Consider the following 11,072-nt stretch of genomic DNA (forward strand, 5'->3'; position numbering starts at 1 on the left):
TCTCCATTGTCTCGTCTCTCTCTGTACAACACCCAGCACAGTGTTCCGTGCTCAGACCACTGTCAGTGGAGTGGTTCAAATGGCAGACAGGCTGCAGAGGACACCGGTCTGCCCCTTTTCCCAGTGGTGCTGCTCAGCCCTAAGGATGCTGTGTGACAGAAGGTGCTGCTCTCTGTGGAGTGCCTTTCCAAGGTTGTTTCTGTGAAACCACGACACATGCCTTTAAAATTGTTGCCCAGAATGGCTTTGTCTCATGCTGTGGTCACTCTTCAAGCTCTTAGTAACAATGGTCGACCCAGTCCTGCTCCTTGAAGATTGCAGGGTGCAGGATCATGGACTCGGTTGAGCTATAGCAGCTCAAAGTTAGGCTCTTGGGTTGGTTTGTGACCTGAATCAAAGACTAAAGGAGCCTCCTCATTCTGCTTTAAGCTAGATAGCGTTTGGGAACATTAGACTTTGATATCCATGAAATATCTTGTTCTGGATGCAGAAAAACACGTGCCATGTCAAAATGTGCTACAAACCCAGTCTGTGTGTGTACTGTAAACAGTCCCACTTTGTGGCATACAGCAAGGAATCCAGCACCTGGAGGCAAGCCACTTGCCTTCTCAAGGCCCAGTAATTCATTATTGTGCAGATTTAATGGCTCTCACACATGGGAGTGTACACCCAGCCTCCCCCTAAAACCCAGCTATAGACACTCTGCAGATAAGGAACGACTGTGTGGAGTCAGCTAATTGGAAACACAGCTGATAACTGCTTCAAATGGTTGGGTCTGTGCTGCCACTTGAGGAAGGGAACAATTTATGTGCTCTGTCCTGCTGTGTCTGGGCAGGCAACCCATCAGAAGCGGGAACAATTAAATCAGAGAGGGGCTTCCATGTCAGAAGCCTTCAGAGTCTCTAGAAGGTTTGCACTGTATGAGGTTTTGTGGGGCTCTCAGATGCTCCCAGCCCAACCCCAGAAAAAGCTTTCAGTAAGGTCAGTCTTGGTTATGGAGGGAATGGCTCATTGCACTCAAGACTAGACTAAAGATGCAGAGCAAGGATCAAGCAGGTGCCGCATATTTTTGACATCTCTTTCCTTTGTCTTTTCTGTTTGACAGAAATCCAAAGATGACGTGAGCAACTTTGATCCAGATTTTATAAAAGAGGAGCCCATTCTCACTCCCATTGAAGAAGGAGTTCTTCCAATGATAAACCAAGATGAATTTAGAAACTTTTCATTCACAAGCCCAGAACTGCAGCAATAGCTGCAGCTCTGGGAAAGGGCTGCTGAGAGGACTGGGGGGAAATGAAATGAGAACTAAGTTTACGAGAAATTTTGTTTTCAAGGAGTAACAGTGCACTGACTTTACACGGTACAGCAGCACCACTGTCAGCATTACCTTAATGTGAAATTGAAACCTTCCTGTGTTTGTGGGATTTATGCAGCTCTTGGATCAAATATTGACAGGGGTAGAACAAACATGGTATTGTATATAGCTGATGCGGACAGAGAACTGAATGCTGAGCTAGTTGGCTCAGCCTGAATGTCACCATTTGCAGTGGATTGAAGGAGTCGGCATGAGCATGAAACAAATGTCTTGCAGCTCTGAGCCAAACAGACTTGTTACAATTACGATTGTTTGCAAGACTATTTTGAGGAGTCCCAGCACTGTCCAGCATTCTGGAGCCTTGATCCAGCATCCCATGGCCTGACTGAACCAGGTGTTCCTACTGACATTACCTGTTTCTGCAGTATTTATTTCTTTCCGAAGGACAGATGGCTCTCTTGCCACTGTTTGGGTTTTCTGTGCGAAATATTTCATTGTGCTGACTAGCAGAAGGAAAAAAAAAACGCCCTGTGCCCCACACAGATTCTTCCAAATCAAAGGGAAGTCATGTGCTCGTAGTGTTCTACTGTTTGTGCGATATGAAAAGTTTTAGTGTTTGCATTCTGTGAAGTGCCTTTTTACATCATGCATCTTCAATGCCCCTTTCTTTGCCTCCCAGCTGTTTTCAACTATAATGTAACTTGTAAAACCTTACTGTTTATTTAGGCCAATTCTATTTAATTATGCTATACAGAGCCCCTTTTGTGGGTTTAGTGCCTCATTAAAATTTTAATCCAAAGTGGTAGCACTTAAATTATTTGTAGCATTATTGTAACAAGAGCCACAGAGATGGCAAACTGCTTGAAAGCAGAGTTGTCAACCAACAGGTAACACAAAAGGACAACCTTCTCCTATGAGAACGATAAACATTATCCAAGAAACAGGGTGACTTGGTTTGGGTTGGATTTAAGGGCCTATTACACACAGGGCACTTCTTATTGGTTGCAGCCTCAAGCCTTTGCCCTGGCAGACTGAGACTTTTTCTACATGGTTTGTAGAAACCAGACACTCTGGAGGTGGTTCTGTGCTTTCCCTGCTCTTCTGGAAGTGGGATGATTTTTCTATAGCTCCTTGGCACACCTTTGCACTCCTTGCTGGGCTTGAAGCTGTGCGTCAGGATCATAGCCTGTTTCTTGGGCAGATACGAATTACTGGAGAAGGAGGAGGATTTCTAACCTCTTGCAAAACTGATCATGGTTGTATAGTGCTAGTCACATGCTTTAACTTGCAAGAAGGGTGAGGTGCAGCAGAGAGAGGCATGTTCTATACAGGCCTTGCACCACTGCAACTGTGGAGGTGACAGGGGAGCAGAAGCTTTTGTCAAGGAAATTACACTGCTACAACCCTTATTACAGCACAAACCCACCAGTATGTACGTGCTCACCAAGTCAGAATAAGAAATCAAGGCTGAGATCTACATAGAAATGTTACCCCTTCTCACCCAAGCCTTCTCTACTTGACTGAGTCCCTTTTACTTCTACCCTGAAACAACCTGCTGAACTGTTTGACAGATGGGGCAAAAGTTCAGTTACCCTCAGACTTCTTGCCTTTGTGCTTGTGTTATACCAGGTCTCCCTTTTTCTTCCCTGTATCGTCTCTTACATGTAAGCACAGCTTCATTCTCTGGTCTTCCCTCCCCCTTCCATGGGCATCTTCTGGCCACACTGCAGCCAGCCCGTCTCTTGGCCTTTTGCTGATCTATAGATCCTTCAAACTGGAACAAGAGAAGAGGAAAGACAAAGGAGAAAAGGTTGTGTGGTGTAAGTGGGAGAAGAGAGAGCGGATATCCAGAAAAGTTATCCAAGAACCAGTCATGTAGGCTAGCTTGAATTGCTTTCCCATATAGGAAGAAACGGTACAGGGATGAATGCATTTGCATAAGGGGGGCACTGTGGCCTCTAAACCATGATGCGGTGTGAATTAAGTGGTGTTCACCTGTCTGGTGCAGACATGAACCTAGGCATCTCTTCACTCAGTTTTCCAGTGTTATGACTGCAGCAGTGCTTGCTTGGCAAGGGGTGAGTACAGAGCTAAGCTGGCCACTGAGGGTGAGAGCACCAAAACTATCTATGAATTTTGTGTTGACAGCTTTTTGAATGCCGCACTGTCGAGGATTATGAATGACCTTCCCTAGAGATCAGTGCAAGAAAACAGTAAGTGATACGCTTTTTTGCCAGCACGTTGGTATCATCCCAGTGTTTTATTGTTTGTCATTCCTTGGGGCTCTGGAGGCCTTATGGAATCATTCCTGCTGGAGAAGCTAGTGCCACAGTGTTATCTTCAGCATCAGAATGTGATCCTGCTTCCATGGTCACAGGATCCAAGCAGCCCTGCTGACACCCCTGCCAGTATGAAGAATGTGCAATAGTCACCTTTGGAGACCTTTATTTGTGTAGCAATAGCAAACAGTCTGTGTCCTGAAAGCTTGGGGGATGGAAACTGAGACACCTCTGTAATGCTCTGTTAGGAACTTTGTGAACTATAAATCAGAAAGCTTGTAGATTTCTGGAAGCTATAAAATTATGTCTAAGGCCCCCCTGGGGAGCAGGAAAAGCTCCTGCCCTGGCCAGCCAGTACCTGCTTTAGCCCAGGGCTTGTTGGCTTGATGGGGCAGGGATCAAATATCCAAGGGAGATTCTTCCCAGTTTGACTTTTCATAGATTTCAAATGGCATCAGGGTCGCTCCACCCTGCCATCACCCTCACCTCAAAGCACATGTGCAGATCTGTGCTTGGACCTGAAGCCTAATGTTCTGCTATAATTTCCTTGATTTTCACAATTTCACTTGGATCTTGCTTCATAATTTAGGGCAGCTCTTCTCCTCCGTTGCTTGCCTGGAACTCACATGTCTACGTAATGATTTCTGCTACTCGAGTCAGCAGATCCTGAGTCAGCCACGTTTGGCTGAGATCCTTGAACTCTCCCATACTTTTTACAAGGAGCTGCCATTTTGATTGTGTTCCCTCCAGACTTGTCAGCAGCATGGGTGAAGATCATCTTAATAAAAAGTATCTATGCAATGGGTTTGCTTTCCAAAAGCTGAATTAGTGCTTAAGCTGCAATGGAATATGCAAAGAAAAACTGATATTTAAAAAAAACAAAGCAGGGATACAAAAAAGAAAGAGTTTTTCCATGAGCGAGCCTGCCAGCTCTTCTGGCATCGTTGCTTGTCTGAGTGGATGCAACATGGAGTTTAGTCGATTAATTTGGTCCTGGCTTTAGGAGTATGTTAAGCTGGCAGCCATGGTTTGAAGCATACAATGCTTGTATTTGCTCCAGTGTGAAAACTGACAATAGAGCAAATTATAATTAGTTCCCTTTGCACTGCTTTTAGTGCTTGCATGAAAAGGGAAGGTCCCTTTGATGTCTCTAAATTTGTGTTCTGTGCAATCATTTCATTTTCAGAGGTTCATGAAATTTAGCTATAAAATTCAGTGGCCTACATCTCATCCATGGCCTTTGAAAGTTGGGGGTAAGAAGCAGATGGTCTAGAATGAGTAGATGAAAATCATTTTGCATCTACTCAGGCTGGCTGTGCTGCCGAAGACATTGCTTTTCATACTGCTGCTTGATAGGCAATGGAAAATAGATCTCAAAGACTCCAAGTGCCTAGGGATTTTAATGTAAAAAATGCAATTCTAACTGGTGGATGAAGATGCTTTGAATGCATTCTCAAACACTGGCACAGGTTTCTTACTCCTTGTGAATTCCTAAATGGTTTACATCAATATTTTTCCTTGAAGCTTCATGCTCCTCCTGCAGAAGTTGCCGTTTCTCTAGCTAGATATGAGAGAGGCTCCGGTGGCTGTGGCATGAAGACTTGATTAGCAATCCCCAGAGCCAGAAGTGAAGAGGAAAACGTGTCTGAGATCCTCTGTTCTGTCCCTTGGCCAGAAAGGAAAGAGCTGTTTGCTGCTGCCTGTTCTCTGATGGTTTGCTCAGCTGTTCAAGTGTCTAGGCAGGAGGTTTCTGCTCCTGCCCAGGGAGACCATTTCACAGCTTTTACAACTCTCGCTGCTAAGTAAATTTCCTGATGTTTGGAAATGACGTGAATGAGATGAAAATCTGTCTTATCATGCCATTGGGATCCTTATTGGAAGCTGCAAGTCAGGGTTTGTATTACTAAATATATATTGGGCTGCCAAACCGAAGCATTCAGAAATGATGAGTCAGGTTGTCTGAAAATCCCAACTCACTCAGGAATCAAGAGCTTTCCAAAATAATAAATGTCAAAGTCTTTTCTTTTCTTTAATATATTTTAACATCTGGATTATGACTTGCATTTATTCTCCACATCAATAGAAGCTGGAATGTCATGTCATCATAATTATTTTAGATGAAAGCTGGGATCCATGAATTGATGTAAAGCCAGGCACTGGAGCTTGGAAGAAAACACCAAACACCAAGAGATGGCTGATAAACTGCAAGAACAGAGGGCATGGGGTTTATGTATTTTTCCATGTCTTCCTATTCTTTATGTATAGTCACCACACTGGTCCCTTGTCTCCCTTTCTCAAACCCCACATAACAGGGCATGCAGCATGCAGGAAGCCCAGCAGTGAAGGAAGAGAAGAGGAAGGTTGGGGAAGGCATTTACATGCTGTATAGTCACTGTGTGTAGAGCTTGCTCAGAGGCATTTCTGAACTTGTGCATCAGTCCTTGCACAAGCCGGTCACCTTTTGCTTTCTGCAGCCTGTGCTGCCATTCCCCATCCACCCCACTGCCTGTCCTGCCTTCCCCTGAGCACAGCACTCTGCATCGCCCCTTGGACCATCATCACTGGACGTGTCCTGCTGATGGAGCCAAGACTGTAGGAAGAGCAGGAGGTCAAGAAGCATGGAAGAAAGAGAAGGGGTGCTTGACCACCTGGGTGCCTTCTGGTCCTGAACAATGTGGTGGGGACTTTGGTACTGTCACTGCCCCAGTGATGTCCGTATATGACTGAAACCTGTAGGAGAAGGATAGCCTATATGCCCTCTCACACCTTGTATTAGAAGCTGGAAAAGAGAGGAAGCAGGACAGTATCATCTGAGAAATGGGGTCACAACTCTGAGTTGTGATTGAGAGGGTGGAGTTTATTTTAGAAGTGCCTTAGACTGCTTGCAGGCAAGTACTGAAGACATGTGAGAAAGTTGCCCTTTCATCTCTGCCTCCATCCACACTGGGGAAGGCAGACTGCCTCGGTGAGGGTGGTTTGATTGAAGAGACCTGGGGACCACAGGTCCCAGGGATGGTGGGAGTTAGAAAGTGTTTCAGCAAAAGGCTGCCAGGCAGAATTGCCAAGGAACATTCCCAAACCCTTTCATCCCAAGAAGGAAGCTTGAAATGAGCTCAGGTCAGGCAGAGGCAGAGGCTTCACCACATGGGCCCCCACAGGTAACATGTCATTGTGAATGTTTTAGCCCTGAAACAGTTTTGACTTGCCTGTGGTGTAGCTCTCCTGCTCCAGCTCTGAACTCCCACAGCTGTTGTTGGCAACAAGTCTTATAAAAGTGGAGTTGAGAGATTTTAGCAGTGAGTTTAGGATTGCTCAAAACTGGTGACTCAGTTCCTCCAGTGCTTCCTTACCCCCTCCTTCAAATGAGGGGTTTATTCATCACCTGGTTTCTCATTTCCAAATATTTAGTGTGAGCTGGGGTCAGAGCCTCAGTTTGCCTACAACAGTGACAGCTAAAACTGTGTTTCTCCCTAAATGAAACCTGTTTCACCTTGGTCTCACTTGATTCCAGGAACAGGATCTCAAGATCTTCAAACCACTGCAACAACAGCACCACCACCATGTATGCCAAGAGAGAACATTGCAAGGGCTGTCAATAAGCCTTTTTTTGGAGATTATCCACGACTTGCTGTGGTTGGGCTAGAACTGAGAGGCAATTCATAGATCTTCATCTTATCTGCTTCTAGACTCAGACGGGAAGCGGTTCCAGGCCTCCTAGTTATTACAGACCTGTCTGCTGCCCAGAGATATCTTCTGCACAAAAGTCTTGTTTTCTCTTCCCAAATGCAGGCTAGAAGACCCAGGGTATTGAAAGCCTTTATTAGAGTTTGGTGCTGACCACATATTTCTTCTGAGCTGAGACACAGTGTCATGTTCATCTCAAGAACTGGGTCATTGGGTTTTCAAATGCCAACAAGAACTCTAGCCAATGTCTCCTCTAGCTTCTGGGACGCTGATGTCTCCCAGACTTAGAGTGAAAGCAGTGCCATTGGTAGCTTGAACCTTCTGACTTGAGGCAGGAGGGCAGTATTACAGGTGAGTAAGTATTTTACGTAGAGCTGAGCCACCATTATTTTTAAGCTCTGTGAACGCACTCTGGGGCCTGAGCTCAAGCACTGTTATCTGATAGACATATCTGAACTTGTTGCTCTCCTTGGGGCAACCTTTGTTTGCCACTTCTCAGGCCCTTTATTCTCATTCATCCCTAACCCTTTGTCTAAAGGGAAGGCTGAGTGGTGGTTTTGTTCAGCTCTTTGCTTCTGCTGCTTCCCTGGACTGTGAGGAAAACCTGCCTCCAACTGCCTAAGGAAACTGGTCAAGTGAGCCATATGTCACAGGATAATTTTCCTTTTCAAATGCTAATCTTTGTGGGTTAAAACTCACTTTTAACTAGAGGAAAAAAAGGCAAATGTGACCTTTAAACCTGCTCAGCTAGGCCTAGACTTTAGCAAAATCCTTCTGTTTGCAGGAACCTTCATCACCAGGTTTCACCAGGGCTCCCTACAGACCCATGAAAATTGCCATGTAGAGCCTGCACCTAAATTACACCCTGGCAGTTGAAGGCTGTCTTTTGTTTTTGCTGCTAATGAGCAAGAATTTTCCCTGCCATCTTGGGATGCCTTCTCTAATCTGTTACCCTGACTCCTCTAATTTTCCTTGCACTTCAGCAATTTACCATGGCCCCAAGTGTCCTGCCCATGGCAGGCATTTCCCTCGCGCACACAGAGGGGAGCTGTGCTGGTGGTAATCTGGTGAAGATGATGGAATTCAATATGGGGCTGTCTGTCAGCTATTCTGGTGGAGCCTGGTCATTTGTCTGAGATGGAAAATCCCCAAACTGCGGTCAGTGCCTGGTACACTTGAGTGGAAAATGACAAAATTATAACACGGCTCATCTCCCCATGCTGAACTACTCTGTGTCTACGTATAGACCTATCAGCATTGGTCTGGACCAGCCAGTGTGACCATAAAGGTATCTGGGCCTTTGTTTTGGCTCCATAGCTTTTATGTTGGGTTAAACATAGAGGAAATGAAGCATCCATGGCCATGTAGATGTCTCTCTGTTTTGACAGAGCACAACTGTATCCCAGGGACTGCTGAGCACTAATAAATGGCTTAGGAACCCCCAGTAGCAACTGGAGTTCAACAAAGGCAGCTGGCCAATAGCATCCTGCTTTGGAGACTGGTTCCTAGGGAGAGGCAAGGCATGATGAGCAAGGAGGTGCCTGGAGCTACTCAGACCTAGAGTAAAAGCCTAAATGCAGCAAGCTTACTAGCGCTCGGCATGGTGCACATGAGGTCACTTGGGGACTTTGCCTTAGTTCTCCACCCATTTGTGTCTCAGGCTGGTGATGTGGTGAGCAGCTCCGAAGGGAGCAGAACCTGCCTGATGTCTAGGACCTTGCAGCTGGGCTTGATGACCGCAGGAAAAGGCGTTGCTGGAATCAGGAAACTTCTTTTAAGCAATTACTAAAGGAGCATCCTGGTTGAGAATGGGCAGCTGAAGCGTAAGCTTGTTCTTGTGCCAAGACCTTCCCTTGCTGCTTGCTCCCAGACTTTCCCACTCGTCACTGCTGCCCATGAGCCATGAACCAGTTGTTTATGAGGAAATGACCACAGGCAGTGAGAGCCCTGCAGCAATTTAGGGACATCAGGCAAAGGTCACACAGGCAACACTTATGTTTCTAAATCTTGGTGTCCACACAGAAGCAGGATTCTTCAGCTTATTTTTATTAAAATCATAAAGTGAATCTGGCAGCTTTCTGAGATAGGGTACGAGATAAGCCTGCAACAAACCCAAGTAGACAAGTAATTTTGTTCTAATTGCTGTTGTAGGGCAGTAGGAATGAAAAACCGTGTGTCCAAGGGTATACACACCCTCATCCCCTGATTAGATACATATAATGAGATGGAAAGCTAATCTATCATATTTAGAATCAGTCAATTAGAGGGTTAGGGCTATAGATGCATTTAGCTTTAGCATTAGGGAGATATTTAAACCACATGCTGTACTTAGTCATTACCATGCTAAGTGATAGTAGATGCAGGTCACCCTATATATGGGCCGTAGTAATCAGCTTGAAGTATTACCAAGTAAGCCATTTCACCTTCGGGTTCCCTTCCATGCCACCACAAATAAAATGGGCCATCAAGGTCGTGGTGAGATGCTCTTTAAAACCCAACACCCACTGTTTATTGTGAAGTGGAGAGTGACTTGGATTTAAAGTTCAGCCTCTGCTGTGTGGAGAGAGTTGTAAACAAACAGATCACCCTCTTTAACAGATCTTTTGCTTCTTAGTTGCCAGCAAAAGAAGCGGTGGCAGATGCCAGCCAGGCACTGCCAGCCCTCTGCTTGCCCAAGTGCCTGCCTGGTGTTATTTGAAGCCCCTGGACCATCCAGGTGAATAAACCACGTCAAAGCGAATGCAGTTCTGGCACCTCCCTGCTGGCACTGCTCGCTCTTGTTTTTGGAGGAAGTCACTGAAAGCTGCACATGCTGTAGTTGCTCTAGAAAGCAGCTTATGCGATTAGGCGGAAGGTCAAAAATAGAAAAGCCCACAAAGGAATGCCTAAAATATTGCAGGTGTGATCCAGCGATGGCTTCGCCACCTCTCTCTGCACCCCCTGAGCTGCAGCTCCCAGGGTCCTCATCTGGTTCTGGTACCAGCCCATTCCTCACAGGAGCCCGTGGACTCCTTCAGGCCAAAAGCTCTTGATGACTTCATTTTTATATGGAAGGGGTTTGCATCTGCTTTTAAGACTCTGATGTGCTGTAGCTCTGCCACAAGCCTCCCTGCTGCAGGTGGCCAGGAGAATGGAGAGCTTCACAATGCCTCCCAGCCCAGAAGACAGCAATGGGTGGCCATGGAGAAGGCGCAGTGCCTCTGGATGCTCTCCAGCCCGAGGGGAGCTACTTTTCTAGACCATCTTCTCTCTCACAGTATTACCAAGGCATTCCTGGCAGCACCCCCTTTGCTGAGAAACACCCTGCCCTTAAACCTTCACCTCTCCATCCTTTCCTCAGAGGCTAATTGTTCCACTTCCTTTTTTTAGCCTTCATTTCCCATCTTTCAGGAGCCCGAGTAAAACTGTCTTGCTATCAATGGGTATAGCTGAATATGTGCATGTAACAGCCCTCTCCAGACACTTCAAAACCCATCAGCCCTGTCCCTCTGAGGCAAGTTTTTGCAAGTAGGCAGGAACCGGCACAGAGGAGGGTGCTCCTGTCTCAGAGGAACGCCAGGAACTGGTGCTGCTCACCAGGAACTGGGAAGGTCTTGGCTTTGGCATGGCCTGGGACCAGGAAACAACTCAAAACATTGGATAACTGCTGGGACACAGCACAACCATTGCCCCAGCTCCCCTCGGCCGGCTGGTGAAGATCCCTCAGGGGAAGCTACGAGGTTTGGGGCTAATGGAGACCTGCCCAGGGAGGTGGAAGGAGGATGATGCAATGGGCCACAGCTCTTGCGCCGCTG

At 46.3% G+C, this 11,072-nt stretch overlaps 1 protein-coding gene across 2 annotated transcripts in view; it reads left to right on the forward strand.

Annotated features, from left to right (window-relative positions):
• PRKCH (protein kinase C eta) overlaps positions 1-2,120 on the forward strand; it is a 115,463-nt gene extending 113,343 nt beyond the window's left edge. For both annotated transcript variants that reach the window (XM_061376168.1, XM_061376169.1), the window contains one exon: positions 1,106-2,120. In XM_061376168.1, the coding sequence (XP_061232152.1) occupies positions 1,106-1,252 (147 nt within the window). In that variant the 3' untranslated portion in view covers positions 1,253-2,120. The remainder of the gene's footprint in view (positions 1-1,105) is intronic.
• Positions 2,121-11,072: the final 8,952 nt, after the last annotated feature.

The sequence above is a fragment of the Neopsephotus bourkii genome, unplaced genomic scaffold (assembly GCF_033783945.1).
Source record: "Neopsephotus bourkii isolate Nb327-2 ecotype Australia unplaced genomic scaffold, CSIRO-AGI_Nbou_v1 NB_1707, whole genome shotgun sequence".
Taxonomy (NCBI): Eukaryota; Metazoa; Chordata; class Aves; order Psittaciformes; family Psittacidae; genus Neopsephotus; species Neopsephotus bourkii.